Raw genomic sequence first — 17,562 nt, forward strand, 5'->3', positions numbered from 1 at the left:
CCAGCCACTGAGTGTCTCTCCCCTGTTTGTCAATGTCACACAGATCAAGTGTGCTGACAGCTGCCAAAAGAAAATTGCCTGCTGTCACTCTGGACATCTAACCTTTCCCTCTGTACTTGGCTCTGCCGAGTCCACACCCTGAATCCTGTGTCCCATTCTGGGTCCTCACTTCCACACAGACATGGAGGCACTTGAGCAAGTCCAGAAAAGGGCAATGGAGCTGGTGAAGGGTCGGGAGCACAAGTCTCATGAGGAGCAGCTGAGGGGGATGGAGGGGACAAAAGGAGGCTCAGGGTGACCTTATCAGTCTCTACAACCCCCTGAGAAGAGGCTGTAGCCAGATGGGAGTTGGTCTCTTCCCCCAAGCACCCAGCAACAGGGCAAGAGAAAATGGCCTCAAGCAGCGCCAGGGGAGGTTCAGGATGGACGTCAGGATAAATTTCTTCATGGAAAGGTTTTCTAAACATTGCAATGGACTGCCCAAGGAAGGTGGTGGAGTCACCATCCCTGGAAGGTGTTCAAGAAATGACTGGATGTGGCACTCAGTGCCTGGGTCTTTCTGACATGGTGGTGTTCAGTCATAGGTTGGGCTCGATGGTCTCAGGGGTCATTTCCAACCTAAATGATTCTGTAACTCATGCTAAGCATCTCATCTGTACTCCTTGAAGTCAGTAAAAACCTGACTTTCCGAGCAATCCCTATGCTATTTATTTGTGCTGAATTACCACCTAGCAGTCCGTAGAGTTTTTGTTCACACGGGTGAATAAAAACAATTTACGTGGGGCTTTATTTATTTCTGGGTCTTTGATGTATTTAACACGGCCCAACCCGCTTCCATCCACAGCTCCCTCTCCCCCGCGTAGGCCGCTGCCCCTCCCCTCACCGGGGGGGCAGGGCCTCGCCGGTCCTGACCAATCAGCGCCGCGGCAGCCGGGCCGCGGAGCGGGACTGGCGCAGGGAGCTGTCACTCCGGTGACGTCACGGCGGGATGGGCGGGCGCGCGGAGGTATGGCTGCCGCTTGGCCTGCGCCTGCCGCCCGTGGGTTCTGCGGGTTCCTGCCGCCCCGGGCAGCTTCCCTTCCCTCAGAGGGAGCTGGGCAAGGGGCCAGACTGCCGTCGCTGCCTTCCCACTGGAAAACTGCTGTGTGCAGGCCTCTTGCTGTCCCGCGTGTCCTCCGCCATCCCCTGCCGTGTCTGGCATCTGCCCCCCGCTCCGGGGGCTGCAGGGGCAGGGGCTCGGCAGGGCCGCCCCGGGGGGCGGCAGCTCGGCAGGGCCGCTGAGCGCCTCCCCCGGCCTGTGCAGCTCCTCTGCGGAGCGCTGCAATGGAACGCCTTCGGGACATTGAGTTTATCTCAGCCCCGGGGTGTCCTTCTTGCTCTCAAAAGCCGCTACAGGGATGTTTGTGTTGCCCAGTCCCCGTTCATGCCGTAGAACGTGAGCAGGTCTTGTGTCTGGATCAGCTTCTCCAGCTGGCTGTGCTGATGGAGGCCCTGTGTCCCCCTGGAGCTTTGGCCGAACCTGTGCTGTCCCCTGTCCCTGGGGAAGGTTCAGTCCTCCCCTCTGCAGGCTGCTGCTTCACTCAGTGGTGATTGAAATCACTCTGTGATTTCAAAATGTTTGCTTAATGTCTTAATGTCACATATTATGGTCTAGGCAGCTAGTTAGGTCTGGAAAAGCTAGACATACATATATAGAGAGGGTCAGAATCATTTTAGCTTATGCTTTGAAGCTTCCTTCTCTAATGGAGAACATAAGGTGAGGAGTCATAAAGTGATTTGCCCATTATTGTACAGAAAATCTTTGAACCAGAGGTGCAGTCACTCATTTAGTACTCTTAAACAGAAGAAATAAAAACAGGCTTGCAACTTTGGTTTATTTCTTAATTGTCTGGGGTTTTTTTCATAATAATGTGTAGATGTATAGACTGGGAACACTCCCTCTTGGTTTTTTGGGGAAGGCTTTTTGCGTTTGGTTTTGTTTGGTTTTTTAAAAATAATAATACTGGGTTTTGTTTCATTTCTAGGTTAAAGTGAAAATACCTTTTGGAAACAAATACCTTGATGCTATTTTTTCTGTCCCAGAGAAGAAACCAACATATGGAGTGATTCTTACTCATGGAGCTGGAGGAGACATGAATTTCCCTCACTTGGTGTCCTTGGCAGCCTATCTTGCATCCCATGGAGTTCTGTGCCTGCGGTTTACTTGTAAAGGCCTTAATGTTGCCTACAGGACTAAGGCTTTCAAAGCAGTTGTGGTAAGGAGTGAAAAAATTCTCAGTCCAAAGCTTAGATCCACAGGTGCTGTCTTCCAGGTTTCTTAATTTATAGCCAGAGATTAGCCAAGCAACAATGGGAAAATTAGAACCAATGTTTAGGTAAATGGAGCACTGTGTATGAACAGAAACAGCAGAAGCGGTTCTTAGATGGGCAACAGCTGGAACAGCTGCCACAAGTGTGCGGGTTTGAGTGTAGGGAAAAAGAAAAGCCTGACAAAGAGCAAGGGTGTTTCATGGGAAAACTTACAGTTTGCAAAAAGCAGAAGAATTTAGGATGGAAATGAGCTAGGTGAAGAATTTAGGATGGGTGATCTGCTTGCACTGAGCAGGAGGCATTTTCATAGGGGAACAAAGTCGAGTTCTGAAGGAATTTTGTGTGATATCATTGTGATTATATGTACATTAATTTGAAGTCAGACTTTACTGTCTTTCATGGGCATCTTCAGTCTTTATGGAAGAAGCATAATGTTGTTAGCGGGTTTATGTTAATATGCTGCAATGTAAAGGTAATTTTAAGGCATCTGCTAAGATAACTAATCAGATGCCATCTTATCAGATGCTATCTCCTAAAATGTGAAAAAATGTTGCTGAATTTTATCTTTTCTGTTGGACTTAACTGATTGTGTCACAAATACATAACGTCAATGAAGGGCATTTTTGCAAACCTGCTCTTCCTTTTGATGGGCCAAGAGTGTGCTCGGGGTCTGTTACTGTAACTGAGTTGATACATAGTATTCACTTATGTTTTGGTAACTTTATAGGGCGTCTGATATTTTAGACTTGCTGAAAGCTAATGTTAAATTGATTGTGTTGTTGCTGCAAAACCTTATGAAACCATTTATGTGATAAAACCCAAGAGAGCACCTTATATGTACCTGTTCTTTAATCTTCAGTGCTGAAAGAGCTTCCCATTTTCTGTGTAGTAACTACAAACAGAAGAGATTCCCAGCTTCCCAGCTGTCTTAATACTGACTTGTAATGCTTCTCTTTCTCTTATTTCTTTAGGAATACTTAAAACTTTGTGATGATTATAAACTTTCTGGTGTTTTCCTTGCAGGTATTGTTTTTATTATCAATCATTTTCTCTGTTATACTGTCTCTAGTAATAGCATTCTGTAAGTATTCCAAGTCTGTCCCACTTTGGTGACAAGCAAATGAACCCTCCTTATGATGCCATAGATCTTACTGCAGAAGAGGAAAGAAAGAGCAATAGATTGTATTTTCCAGGTACTTTGGGAAAAAACTTCCTTGTCACTTAGAATCACAGGGCATGACTTTTCTGATTATCCATGTGTACTTTTTAACTGCAGGTCTTGAAGAATTCTGGTTACTGATAAATGGAAAACAGTTTTCCCGAAACAGGTTTTGGTAATTAAAACCTAGTGGCAGATAAAAAAGTCAGCTATGTTACGTGGGAAGGGGAATAGATGGGGGTGGTTAGGAATATCTTGACAGGGAAAATTCTAAGTTTTCTCTTGAGTGAACCAAGTCTGTGCTGCTATAAGAACTAGTGACTTGTAGCACTCAATTTCAGTGCATTGTCAGCTCATATGCCTCCTCTTTGAGGAGATACTTTGATACTCGCTTGCTGTTACTGACTGACCTCATGTTCCAAGTTCGCACTTTTTTCCCTCCCTTCTACTTTTACTTTTAGGCTGAAGTTCAAGGTGTACATAACACTGGCTGGATTTGTTTTGTGAGCCAAGTGAAATCAAGGGCAGAATTTTGTTTTGAATTTGAGCAAATTGAGGTTGCGTGAAAATAATGATACAGCACACTATCATGGCTATCTCAAATTTCCAGGCTCTGGAGCATAGGACCAATGCTTCTCTTCCCTTGTCCCCAGGATGGGGTGTTGTTCCTTCCAGTATTGCAAGGGATCCCTATCCATTTATATTTTCTTTTTTTTCCCCTTCTTTTTTAAGCAGGGGTGTAAATGTTACAACTAGACAAATATCTTAGCAGAAAATGTTGAAATTAGGATTAATGTTTTTCATGAAGGAGAACATCCCTAGCATTTTGTGACACTGAAATACACTCAGTTGGATTGGTTTGGGGAGTTGTTTACTAAACCAGAATGTGGATGTGGTGACAGCAGATAATACATTTTTCCTTTATTTCTGCATGGGAGAAAGGCCGTTCCATGGGCTCACGAGCTGCTGCCTCTGTGATACGTCAGCTGAGCCAGGGTGGTGATGATGATGATGATGGCTTCATTCAAGGTCTCGTGTGTTTATCTTACCCATTGCATCGACCAAAACTGCAGTCCAAGCTCCGGGATGAGGATTTGTTACTGATCACATGTCCAGTGCTGTTTGTCTCGGGATCAGCAGATGAGATGTGTGAAAAAGTGAGTACCCTTGTAAATCCTGCTATGAAAGGGCAGTCTGGAGGAGCAGCAATGGGCCTCAGTGATGCCTGTATTTCACCTGATTAACAAACTTGCCTAAATAGGTGTCTTCTGAAGGAGCCTTGGGTAGAAAACTTCATCAGACACAAGGAAGCCTGACAGGGCTTCCTTTTGCCACTTAAAATGTAATGGACCATGCTTGGTCTTCCACTTTAGCAAGCTCATCTTTGGGTCACTGAAATACTCCCGATTTAAATGGTTTCAATAGGAGTGCCTAAATTAAAAGTGGTCTATGGAACGAGTGAGTTATTTGCTATTTTGTTTTAATCATTTCAAGTTACAAAACCTGTGTGGTGCCACCACTGTCACACTGGTCACATTTTCATGGCAAATTCTTCTAGCAAAGCAGTTCTACCCCCAAGTCAGGCTTCTGTGGTAGAGATATTTTTGTAGAGATGAAGAGCAGGTGTTCAGAGGTAACAGTGCTTTTCTGCCGTGTTTCCTTGCAAACAGGTGTCTGCTGTTTTTAAACAGGCCAGTGTGAATTTGGGGCTACGTGCAATTGGCATTTTCCATGCTTGGACAGTTTCTAAGGAGTCATAATGCTTTTGTGAGGATTTGTTGCCAAAATAAGTCAGGCCAGTGACCAGCAGATCCTTGGAGTGCCCTTTAAGGGGGAATCTCTGACTTTGTGAGCTGGTTCTTAGATCTCTTTGCTGAGAGATTTCAACAGTGTCAAAGCTAGTCCCTAAGGAATTACATTGCTATTCAGCCTCTGCAGACAAATCTGACTTCAATTCTATCATTTTATTGCCAGCACTACCCTCTGACAGTAAAAATGGACTCCTTTGAGGTTTAATTTTCTGCTATTCTCTGTTTCAGTAAGAGTGAAGCTTTGAGCAGATCCCACTATTCATATCCTGAATAGAGAATACAACCCATTTTCCTAGCAAGGTGTTTTTCATGTGCACACAGATCCATCTATCTGTTTTTTAGGAGCTGCCTGTTTTGCATTACACAGGCAAAGCAAGAGACATCTAGGAGTTCCAGAGTTTGTAGCAGCCAGTTCTCTAATATTTGCATTCTTGTTTTCTCCATAGCAATTGCTAGAAGGTGTGGTGAGCAAAATGAAAGCCCCTAAAAAAATCCATTGGATTGATAAAGCAAACCATGGGATGGCAGTCAAAGGACGAACAGCAGATGATGTCATGGAAGAAGTAAATGCACAAGTTTTTTCTTGGCTTAGAGAGAATGTTCAACTGCAGCAAAAATAATTTGCAGTGTTCAAGCAGTATCTTCATTTAGTTTTTCCTAAATGTGGCAAATAAGGGGTTTGTTATTTTTTAGAGGCATATTTTTTAAAAAACTTATGTTTTCAGAGGTCTAAGTCTAAATGCAAATAAAGCTTTGTATGAATGAAAAAAAAAATGCAAAATAATAAAGAACTTCCAGAAGTACAGAAACTATATCATGACAGCATTGTTCTATGTTTCTATGCAAATATCCATATATGACACTTGGGAATGTAGAGGATTAAATAATGCTTTTGACTAATATTTGAAGTAATATACTAGAAAAAAATCTACTTCAACAGATATCTTTAGGGTTCTTCAATTTCTGAGTATATTACTGATGCTGTACTCACTTGCAAAACCTACTGATTTTAGGGTTCTGCCAGCACATCCCCTGAGGCTGGCAAGCCTGGTATACTACTTTGCCTTGGTGCTGTGTGCTGGCCTTCCCAGCTGCTTCCAAACCTGTGGGGCGGGGAGAGGAATCTCTGGTTGGTCACAGTGTCTGCCACCTTAGGGAGCCAGATTCTACCTCTGTGGGGAGGAGGAGGTAATGCAGGCACAGCTGGGTGTGTGAAGCGAAGAACATGGTTCAGTTTTGAGCAGTCCCCTTCACTAATGTCCTTTTTGTAAAGGACCGATCACAGAGGCCCTCTGATAAATAAAAACAAATTGTGTTTAGTGATGGAGGAACTCCTGGAGCAGGAACCAGTTGTGCATCCATTGTGACAGGAGAATCTCAGGTCCCTGTCTGAGCTCTGACACTGGAGAGTGGATAAAACACTTTGTGTGTACTGGCAGCTGCAGCCTTTGTCATTAGGGCCTGTGAGTAATCTGTTGGTGTAACCGAGCCTACAGCAATATTGGAATTGTGGTTTTCCTTCAGGTTAACAAGATTATGAACCCCACAGCATTGCCTTTGAGATTGTCTCAGAAGGAGCACAGTTATGGTTTGAAAAAAGAAGCCTTTGGCTGGATAGATTGAGAGGGAGGGAAGATACACAATTCTCATCTGCCCTTCTTTGCAGAACAGTTTCACATTTGTGAAAAGACTTACTATATACAAGCATGAGTAAGAAGTATCTGTATTTCCAAGGTAACTCAGGACAGGAACACATGACTGATACAAACATGGTTTTTATTAAAAAAAAATTATAAAAATGTGTTTGAATAAGGCTCTGCCACCACTGCATGATTAAAAGGAAATCAGGGGTATTTTGTTTTCTTCCATACGTAGATCATGAAATGGTAAACTTTAAAATATCCACTGACATTTTCTGCAGGCACACTAACCCAGATTTCCCTTCTTTCTTTAAGAAGACAGTCTGAATTTAGGTAAATACTGAAAAAAATTATTTACTTCTGTCAGAGTTCATCTTTGGCCTGCAGTCAAAAAAGAAGAAACATGTTTCAGTTAAGTGGAAGCCTATTTTTCACTGTCTAGTCCTCTAGTCCTGCAAATACATCAAGAAGTGTTTCTAAGTTCGATAGGTGTTAATGGCCTGGCCTGATAACTGATACTGTGGGACACTGAGCAGCCCTGCTCCAGCGGGGCTCAGCAGGAACTGAAGACACTCAGCACTTTACATTTAACCCTGCATGGACTGTACCTTTTTTCGGTGGCAAGTGCATGGGAAAAGGTCATCATCAGGCTGCTGCACCTTCTCCATCCCATCTCTGATTTTTGGTTCACTCACTTGCAAGCTGGCATATTCCTAGTTTTAAAAAAAGGAAGGTATCATTAATCCATAAATTTTTTAGATTGTACATGTAGTTGCCAATATTGTACCAAATCAGCTGAGGAATTCTGTAAAAACTCTGGGGCTACACAATCTGTTCCTGCAGACTGTCACAGACAGGGTGAGGGAACACTCAGCTGCAGACAGGAGCCCCTTCGGGTGCCTCCCTGGAGTTCAGTATCGTGGTGCTAATGCACAGATATTTTCAGCTGTGGTTCACAGGGTGTGTGTCTGATGTGGAATTCTTTGATCATTGTGGGCTACATATTCTGGCAGATTAGATCAAGATTTTTGGGATCCCACTGCCTCTCAAGCAGCCAGCATAGTCTTGAGGGGTTTCATAGCATATAATTGAATACAATGTTTGTAAAAACCAAATTAAGATTTTAATTGCTGCTGCTTCCTTCATGGCTTCAAGTACCAGACTGGCCAATTTCCAGCAGCTCTGTTGCCCTAAATTCTTGCTGTGTGATTTCTATTTCTGTGCCAGTAGCCATTAAAAATATACTGACCTGGAAAAGTTTGAAATAGTAACAAAAAATGTGGTCTCCCATGAGATTGTTTCTTGCAAATTCTTGTCCAGATTTTGCAATATTTTTTGCCTGTCAAAGAAAATGAAAGTTTGGTTTATTTTTTTATTGCCCAGACTTAGTATTTATTTCAGGGTGCTACTGTTGGTTCCCAAGTTACAAATGAAGTTGACACTTCAGGATAACTCAAGTAAAACATTCTTTTTAAAAGTTAAGGCATTGTTAGGAAGATACTTTTTTTTTTCCTGAAGTTCAATTTGATTTCAAATTAAGGACAATATTATGCATTTTTGAGTGTTTTTCTTCTTTGTAGAGTTGATGAAATAAATTTCAAGTTCTCCTAGTATTTTTTTTGCTTTGTTTTAAAGAAATTCAATTTCTGTTCTCTTCTAGAAACATTACTGCATACTTCTAAATGTGTGTTTTACCTCTTCATCATGATCTTTTGCCCACTGTAGTTTTTCTAGCAGATCACTCAGGTCACTTTTAAATGGAATGAAGTGTTTCCATGGCTGCAGCTCATTATAAAAGTGCTCATAGTAGATGGAGTCTTGCTTTAACACCACACTGTTTCCTGCTAGTAGATAAGGCAATCTGTATGCTGCCACTGTGCCATCAATATTAATTTGATATTTATACTGGAAAGAAAAGGACCAGAAGTTACTAAAAACTACAAGATCCCAGTGGCTTGGTTAGGTTATGTTCTGAGGGCACTGGTGTTACTGACTTGCCGATATTGAGACAGGTAGGACTGGCTAGGCAAGCATCAATGTCTAAGAAGCTTTTATTATCTAGTTTGGAATTCATCACAGTGCAGGGTACACAGAGCTTCATCAATTAAGTTCTCCAGGAATTCTTAGGTGCTCATCCTTGGATGTGAGGGTAGATGTGCCACTTCATCCACAGATTTTCCCACTATGTTAGTTATGTTAGTAGTCCTGATCGCTGAATCAGGAAAAAGAAATAAAAAGGAACTTGAAGTTATGTAGATTACACGAGGTTCTACAGAACCTTTAGATGTAAATCAGACATTACTATCCTGAGGGTAAGAGCTACATAGCAGTTAATCCCACTGGAGGGATGTCTAGTCATGCTTGTTACTGGTGGTATCCTGAAAAACTAACAATCCCTTTATTTTCAATAATACATACTAAGTTATTTCATAATGGGAAACAGTGAGAACTGAGTTCTATGAAAAATAATTAGTGGCTTACCTTAAAAAAATCAAAAAATGAAATGTGCTTAACAATAGGACCATAGAGGCTTTCATCATGTTTAAAGAAAAAAAAGTTTGTGAAAGCAGCATCTATGATCTCTGGATATTTCCTGCTGAGTTTTACAAGCTCAAGCCTCTCTTTGCGGCTGTCACGTCCTCTCCAGAAGGCTGTGGTGTTCTTGTCTTCCCACGATGGGCCAGTGTTTGCTTGGACTGACATCATATCCAGGCTGACTCTGCACCAGAAAGAAGTGGTTTAATAGTGAAGCCTACTGGAAACTTTTTAAAGTGCAGTAACTTAAAAGAGTTCACAGTACCCAGAGGCAGAGAGCAAAGATGAAGGTGAGTCATGAGCACACCATCATGTGTTACTGTATCAGTCATTTTGCAGCAATAGAAACAGATAATGAATGTTAAGTTCACAGGCCTGTGGCATGACAGCATCATTCAACAACATGGCATGTGGAAACAATACCACGGAAAAAAATAGGTAAAAGTGGATACAGTTGCCAGAGAAGGTGGTGCAAAGTACTGTAACTGGCTTAGTAAAATATATTGCACATCCTTAAAAATGTTAAGAAATGAAACACATAAACTGGGAGGGCAAGGGGATAGCAAATTAGAAAAACTCTTGACAAAAAAAAGGAACCTGAACTAAATGCAGTGAAACGATAAACAAGTTCAAGATGGATTACAAAGATTTCTCAGAAGCAAGCTGTCTTTGTAGTGTTTCAAGACAGAAAAGAGCAGTTGCTAAGGCTAGTTATGGTCAGTAATCAAAGTGGGAGATGGTAGCTCCTAGTTCGAAAATTCCCCATAGCTATGTTGGGATTTGAAAGGTACACAAATAACAAATTCCAACAAAATCAGGAAAGAAAGACACCTGGCCAGTTGTCAACAAATTCATGGGGGGAGAAACAAAGCAAACAAACAAACAAATCAAATGCCCAGCCTTGAAACATTTTAAGTGCTGTTTTTAGTGATTTGACCATGTTTAGATAAATTTAATTTTTGAAATGAAACAGTGAAGTATAATAATATATTGATTACACAGTCACTGCCTACCTGGGTTGCCAGTGTCTCAGTGGGTAAATGAAAATAGTTAATATACTGTTACCATACAGATCTCTATGGAAGATCATTCATTGTGAATTTTGTGATAAGTTTAATCCATTTCTTACCGTCCCATAGTCTCCAAAACTGAGTCTGTTAAGTCGTATGTTGGCATGACAATGTCTTTTGACTCACTGGACCCACACCACGAGAAGATTGGGTGCAAGTTCTGTGAGGGCTTCCTTTTCTCCAGAGGCCAATCCCCCAAATTAACAAAAAATTCTACATCTGGCATTTTCACCTAAAGAGAAGCAAAGTAGGCACAAATGCAGTTTAGCACAAACAGTATTCTGCTGGCATCTTGCATTTTGAAAACAACCTCACTAAGAGAAAAAATTGCCAGGTGTCTAATATACTTAAAGTACCTGTAATAAATCATGGACATTTAGAAACCTGTTAGAAGTACTGAGACCACAGAGTAAAGCTACAAAATAGTATTAAAAAAAAAATATTTGCAAAGTCACATAAGGCATAGGAGCCCCCTTTTTAGAGGATGGTTTCCTGTTATACTTTACATGATTGGCCACACAATCTTTTGATCAGGCTAGCACTGGGACCTAGTCAGCAATTGTATAGTTCCAAGGTAAGCTGGATCATCTTGTTACTGTCTGGAAAACTGATGCTGGCTGGTAAATCAGTTTTCTGTCACATCAGTGATCTAATTCACCCTGTATCTGCAGGATGCCTAAATCCAACAGAAGAGAAGAAACAGAAATAAACAGCCAAGATGGGAAGACCAATTTAGTCAGTGCTTTGGTTAATTATTAAGCATAACATCATCACTTAGTTAAAATATTTGGTAGCATGGAACCATACCTGAAATCACTGTCACAGCCAAAAGGCAAGAAAAATACTGTTGATGGCCAGGAAGCAGGACAGAGGGCATAATTTTGTGCTTTATGAAACTGTGATGCACCCCCTGTATTGAGTTTGGTTTGGGTATTTTCAAGTGAAGTAAGAAAAGGTAGAAAGAAAGGCAGCTTTTTGTAGTTTTCCAAAGAAAGGACCAGCTGCCTTGTGAGGAAACACTGAAAATGGTGGGACAGTTCAGTTTGGAGAGCAAAAGGCAAAACATGACAAATGGCTGCGTTTTACAGAACCCTGAAGGCACATATAAGGTCAGTGCAGAACTAATGTCATATCTCAGTTCACTCTCTTCCCTCTCAGTTGCCTCTTTCAAAACAAAAGAAATTAATAATTTGCCAAATATCAAACACTTCCAAATGGTGGAAGATATTCTATTCCTTTCAAAGGGTGTTTGCTACACAGACGAATGCTCAGCACTGAACTTCATTACTATGGCGCCATCTAATGGTTGTAAGGGGCATAAACCCTACAAATTTAATTTTCTACACATCCTCAGCAGCAGAATCCATCAGCAGCCTGAATCTTCTCCAACCAACTATCTACCGTCACTCAGTAACACTATCCTAATAAAAATTCTTATTCAATGATATTTAATGGGAATGAGATAAACTTTGTTTTCTAGATCTGTAAACAGTTTCTGGTTTTGGAGTTAGAAATCCTTTTTCAACTTTTAGTCTAAAGTCCTTAGATGAAATTTAACTCCATTATTTCTTATCCAACATTAGTGACACCAAGAACAGTTTACTTCCATCTTCCAGAGAACAATCTTTTAGATAATTGTAGTCTACATTCATATTTTTCCTTAGACATCATATCCTCCTGTAGACAGTGTTAGATGAAACAATCCCCAGTTAAAAAAATGTGCATTTGTACATTTGTACATTTAGTCATTTTCCCCATTTTCCTGTGCAATGTTAGTTCAGCAATGTTAGCAATAGAGCAATACTTAAAGCATGACACCTAAAGGCAGACAGAGTAGCATAACTGATCCATTACTAATCCTGAGGATAGTGGAAAGGTTACTTGATATTTCTTTAAAATGTTAAACTTGTGTTCAGCTTTTTGCAGCAATGTACCTGCAGAGACAGAATTTTCTGTTAGATGTTACAGGATGATTTATTTATTCTACAGGGGAAAAAACCTCAAACCAACACACCCTGTTCTGGCTTACCAAACTCACCTATAAAAGCCTGCTTATTCAATTAACTTTTGTGATAATCAATCAGATGGCATTCTAGAACATGACAACTTCAAACAAGGAAAATCCATGACCTTTCCATAATTAATCAATGAGCAAGAGTTTTTTAACAGAAACAGCAACAAATACTCTGATGTGTATTTAAGGCCAGGCTTCTATAACTTAGGACATGCAGAGTAAGTGGCTGTACAGATGTACTCACTTTTCTGGTCAAAGAAAGCAGTATGGCATCCATGAAAATTCTGAAGCCAACATGTTCCCCATATGTCTTTATATAAACCTGAAAATAAACAAAGGTTTTACTGGGTGATTTCATTCCAGAGAATGGCTGGCACAATTCAGGGCTCTTTTAATCACATAGTAACTACTCAGACAGACTATATGGCTGTATAGATTTATGAATCAGCTGGGAAGCAGTAGAAATCTCATCACAGAAAAGTGATGAAAAAAATTACAAGGTTTGTTTGCTTTTGCAGATGTTTGAGGTCTGTTTCACGAAAGCAGAAACTGTTGCCTGTCTCTGTGGTGTTCCATTCTTCTAATTTCCACATAAAACTCCACTGAAAAAAGTACAGTATATACAATTCTCTGTTACAAAGAATTGCAGCTCTGATGCTCAGTTCAGCTAAAAGTGGGTATCTCAGAATTATGCATGATATAATTTATTGATGTACTTCACATTAGATGATTGTGACACCTCACAGCAGTATTGCTCAGAGAACAGGAAACTGAATTAGCATTTAGGAGACTTGGGTGGGTGCCCAGTACTCACATTGATTGCCTGGAAAGTAATTTGCTTTCACTGTGTTTCAGCTGTAACATGGACAAAAAAAGCACTTACAAAGTAGGAGAGACATTGCTGAGCTCATACATAAACTGCAAAGTATTCAAGGACAGAGAAGCAAGCAAAGTCTTGTTCTTAAAGAATACACTACAAGAAGCTTTTACAACTTGGAACAACCAAACTGCTTATGGCTTGCCACCAAATTCCCATATGGACTTCAGATCAACCAGATTCCATACCTCATTGTCTTTGATGGTGTAGTGACACAAACTCTGTCTTTGTCCAAACCTCTGCGGAATTTCTTTTGCAATCTTATCTGGGTCAACAATGGGAAAATTTGCTAGGTCTCTCTGAATCTGTGGAATGGTTTGAGGGCAGTTCATCTCTTCCAGCCATGCACTGCTATCCTCCTGAGGGCAGTCACAGTTTTCATGGTAAATAGGTCCTGTTGGGAACAAAATTATTATTTTACTTTTAATAAGTCATAATATTGAGCTGTTGAGATCACAGAACAGGGTCAAGCACTGAACATTCATTGCTTAGGGCCAACACTTCAGCAACTCTAAATGGGTATGTCTGAATTTTTTTTTAACTCTAATGGAGTCATGTCAACCTCTATCAGCTTATGTGTGAGCCTTCCACCTGTATTTATCAGGCAACAGCTTCACAGCATTTGCTTCCTTTTATTATTTTGAAAACTACGTGTAGGATGCATATAATGAATCCGTAATCCCAATGGGATTTGATAGTCCAGAGAAGTATGAGGTCCCAAAGAATCCCGTGCTTCTAGTAGAAGACATTCCGGGACACGCTTTGTCAGCCCTGACAGGAAACCTGTGTGTAGTGGTGCCTCTTACCTTTTAAAATATATGGAGACTTGGCAACATGTTTATCTCCAGTTTTGACTTCTATCCTCAGGCTTTTGTAGCTCGCATACATCCTGTACCTCACGAGGAAGGAACCATCTTTCCTGTCCAATACTTGCACACCAACACGAGTGAACTGTTCTTCGGGAGCAGTGATCTTCACCTGGAATGCATTTTCACCTGGTGATGAAGTGAACCTACCCAGAGAATAAGTGGGAGCTTAATACACAAAGGAAACATACAACAGATTTCCTTTGCAAGTCAACAGATTTCCAGCGAGCCATGTTAGCCACAATTTCCTCTGAGCCATGTTAGGCCTCTACAAGCACATCCAAATGTTCACTTTAACAGGCTAATAAGTCTATTATTTTACATTCAGAAGCAAAATGTTTTCAGATTACCTTATTTTCCAGGTATTATTTAAGGAAGTTAAGAACAAAGTTACACTTCTTAATCATTATGGTAGCTTATACTGGAAAAAAACAGGGAAAAGAAATTATAGAGGGATTACATAATTCTACGTGTACATGAGATATTTTGGTATAATTAAACATATACCAAAACAGAAAAACCTCTATAAAACCAAATAAAATAATCTGAATAATCATGAAGTTATCACATATCATTGATGTATTAACAAAGTTGGTGCAGTCAAAACGCTGTCAACTTCCTTCCACCTTTCTTCCAGTGACCAGGCTCTTGAGCTGTAACTCCTTACTTCACCTTTCCTAAAACATGTCCAGTCATACTCGAGACCTGCCAGTTCAATTAAATGCAAGAAATATTTACTATCCAAGTTAAGCTGAATTGGCAGCCTCCATACTGACACAAGCCATGGTGCAGCTAATCTTTCTGAGCACCTATCTAGGTTGCATAACCAGTTTTCCTAAATAAATGGAAAGCAATGAGTATCCTCTGAAAATCATAGAATCACACAGTTGTTAGGGTTGGAAAGGACCACTGGAGATCATCTAGTCCAATCCCTCTGCCAAAGCAAGGTCACCCTGCAGCAGGGGACACAGGGACATGTCCAGGGGGTTTGCAATGTCTCCAGAGAAGGAACTCCATGGCCTCCCTGAGCAGCCTGTTCCAGTGCTCTGTGACCCTCAGGGAAAGTTTTTCCTCGTGGTGAGGTGAAATTTCCTGTATTTTAGTTTATGGCCATTGCTCCTCGTCCTATTTCATTGCTAAGAAATTTACCTATTGGTCTATGGACTAATTCCTAAATTATTTCACTGATCTTGCGCCTCAGCACGTAGGAGAAATGCTAATGTTCCCAACAGTGGAAACAAGCTTGATGCCTGAGCCTAACAAATTAAATGTATTAGTCACTGCTAAAGTTTTGACAAAGTAGAATAAATAATGAACTTTTCCCACTGACTAACACGTATGCTTTGCTGCTGAACGTTTTCATCCTCTTATCTCATCCCCTCGCGCCGTTATTTGACACTCCTTGAAAGGATTAATTAGCTCTTGCCAAGTGACATGCAGAGTCACGTAGAGGGAGCTTTTAGCCCGCACCTTCTACGAGCAAATCGCAAGCCTCTCGGTCAGACCATGCCCAGAATCTCCCCGAAAAGCCGCCGCCGCCCTCACCTCAGCCCTCGGGCGTCCACGGCCTGCACATAGAAGTACCGTGCGGGGAGCGCGGCCGCGGCGCGCAGCCCGGGCCCCCACACGGTGCTGCGCTCGGCGCTCGGCCGCCCGCCCGCGGCCGCCGCCGCCGCGGCTCCCAGGGCGAAGCACAGCGGCCACAGCGCACGCATCGGCAGCGCTATCGTCCCGACGGACGAACACCGCCGGCACCGACCTCCTGCCCTCGGCACGCCGCCGGGCAGTCCCGCCCCCGGCGCGGCTCCACGGGGCGGGGCCGCGGCATAGCGGGGCGGCGCTGCCGGGAGGCGCCGGCCGGCTGGGAGGCACCGGCACAGTCCCCGGGAATTACTGGGACCTAGCGCATGGAAAGCATTAGGGACAGCTGGCTCTGACGGCCCGCGGCCCTGACCTACGCACCCGGACATCTCTGAGCCGCTGTTTAATCCCTGCCATGAGTTGAAGTTCTTCCCCCCCCGCCCCCCAGCTTCCCTTCAATCCGCTCCCAAAGTTTAGGCTGGGAAATGGAGTTTACAATCCGGAAAATGTGTTTTCAAAATCCTCCCCTGAGCAGCTGGAGGTGAAGAGTTTCTTTGAGCTGAGGGTGGCAAAGCCCTGGAACAGGCTGCCCATGGAGGCCGTGGTGGCTTCCTCTCTGGAGACATTCCAAACCCACGGTGTTCCCATGCCACCTGCTCCAGGTGACCCTGCCTTGGCTGGGCGATTGGATTAGATGATCTCCCGAGGTGCCTTCCTCACTTAACAGCTTTGTGACTCTGTGATATGTGGCTGCTGGTAGTGCAGGTCTGGGATTGTCTGGAGCAGAGGTGAGGGGGCACCTCACCCGCTGCCACCAGGGCAATCGCCCAGTTCAGGCATATGGTGATTCCATGGCCCTTTGTCAAATAATCCAGCCTCCAACTGCAGAGAGCTAGTCCCAAACACTAATGCTGCTCTTAACTACACACAGAATCATTTAGGTTGGAAAAAACCTCTAAGATACTTTCAACTTGGCTCCTGACTGCTTCTCTCTTGTTAAGGCAAACAATAAAAAAAATTGAAACTCATCAGCAAGGACTCATGAATTTCAAAAAGATTTTGTATTTTACAGTTTGAACTAACTGCAAATTAATTATTATTATTATTAATTATCTTGAAATAACTGCAAATATGCTTAGCTAAAAGCACACAAAAAGCACTTGTTTGAAGAAAATTTCAAGCTGAGAAATGACAACTTGGGTTGATGAAGAGAGTCTTTTCTAACCAACAAGGTCATTACAAAATGCCTTAAATATTACCAAGCTCCAGCTTTTAAAGACAGGGGTTTTGCCCTGTAATGTTCTAACTGTCAAGAGTTTTTCAGGACATTCAGCAGTTAGAAGACTTAAAATTTCCACTAAGAATTCACACAGACTCTATTGTATATCCATGACTCTTTAGCTCCTCTCCTTTCCCCATCTTTACTCTCCTGATATGTTTTACAGGCAGAAATCAGACTCCTTCTAAGTTCATATTTTGCTATATGAGAGAAGCCAGTCTTCTCTAGTGGCAGAACTTTAAAGATTTTTAATTAAAAAGAAATTTGATAGCTGTAGAATTCACAGATCATGCTTCCTCCTCTTAAGCAGGATGGCACTGACATGTTAAAAGCACAGCAGTGGTGAAGTAAAGGTGACACACTTCCATCCTCCTGATGTTCTCTCCTCCAGATTTTTTCCCCCCCATAAGTGCAGCTCAG

At 42.1% G+C, this 17,562-nt stretch overlaps 2 protein-coding genes across 5 annotated transcripts; one reads left to right on the forward strand and one right to left on the reverse strand.

The window, feature by feature from the left end:
• Positions 1-982: 982 nt before the first annotated feature.
• On the forward strand, positions 983-6,092 carry TEX30 (testis expressed 30). 2 transcript variants are annotated; one of them, XM_066571541.1, is made up of 5 exons: positions 983-1,006; positions 2,025-2,255; positions 3,282-3,333; positions 4,412-4,626; positions 5,727-6,092. In XM_066571541.1, exons 1-5 carry the CDS (start codon positions 989-991, stop codon positions 5,898-5,900), a joined length of 690 nt encoding a protein of 229 aa, XP_066427638.1. In that variant the 5' UTR covers positions 983-988; the 3' UTR covers positions 5,901-6,092. The 2 variants fall into 2 exon arrangements, with proteins under 2 accessions (XP_066427638.1, XP_066427640.1); XM_066571543.1 differs by lacking the exon at positions 983-1,006 and adding an exon at positions 1,348-1,756.
• A 943-nt stretch (positions 6,093-7,035) lies between these two features.
• On the reverse strand, positions 7,036-15,997 carry POGLUT2 (protein O-glucosyltransferase 2). Of its 3 annotated transcripts, XM_066571545.1 has the most exons (10): positions 15,828-15,997; positions 14,223-14,428; positions 13,605-13,810; positions 12,784-12,861; positions 10,585-10,757; positions 9,402-9,639; positions 8,616-8,825; positions 8,170-8,259; positions 7,529-7,633; positions 7,036-7,301 (listed from the first exon to the last, which is right to left on the reverse strand). In XM_066571545.1, the coding sequence occupies exons 1-10, from the start codon at positions 15,995-15,997 to the stop codon at positions 7,284-7,286; spliced, it is 1,494 nt and encodes a 497-aa protein (XP_066427642.1). In that variant the 3' UTR covers positions 7,036-7,283. The 3 variants fall into 3 exon arrangements, with proteins under 3 accessions (XP_066427642.1, XP_066427641.1, XP_066427643.1); XM_066571544.1 differs by having other exon boundaries at positions 7,036-7,633; XM_066571546.1 differs by having other exon boundaries at positions 7,036-7,633; positions 14,223-14,394; positions 15,828-15,911.
• Between the last annotated feature and the right edge of the window lie 1,565 nt (positions 15,998-17,562).

Source organism: Molothrus aeneus, chromosome 2 (genome assembly GCF_037042795.1).
Source record: "Molothrus aeneus isolate 106 chromosome 2, BPBGC_Maene_1.0, whole genome shotgun sequence".
Classification (NCBI taxonomy): domain Eukaryota; kingdom Metazoa; phylum Chordata; class Aves; order Passeriformes; family Icteridae; genus Molothrus; species Molothrus aeneus.

Coding starts and splice junctions, on each gene's coding strand:
- TEX30 (XM_066571541.1), top strand. Junction 2,256..3,281: donor AGGCTTTCAAAGCAGTTGTG/GTAAGGAGTGAA, acceptor TTATTTCTTTAG/GAATACTTAAAACTTTGTGA. Junction 3,334..4,411: donor TTCTGGTGTTTTCCTTGCAG/GTATTGTTTTTA, acceptor CATGGGAGAAAG/GCCGTTCCATGGGCTCACGA.
- POGLUT2 (XM_066571544.1), bottom strand. CDS start 15,997: ATGCGTGCGCTGTGGCCGCTGTGCTTCGCCCTGGGAGCCGCGGCGGCG. Junction 8,826..9,401: donor CATTTTTTGATTTTTTTAAG/GTAAGCCACTAA, acceptor TTTTCTTTCCAG/TATAAATATCAAATTAATAT. Junction 7,634..8,169: donor ACTATTTCAAACTTTTCCAG/GTCAGTATATTT, acceptor TTTTAAAACTAG/GAATATGCCAGCTTGCAAGT.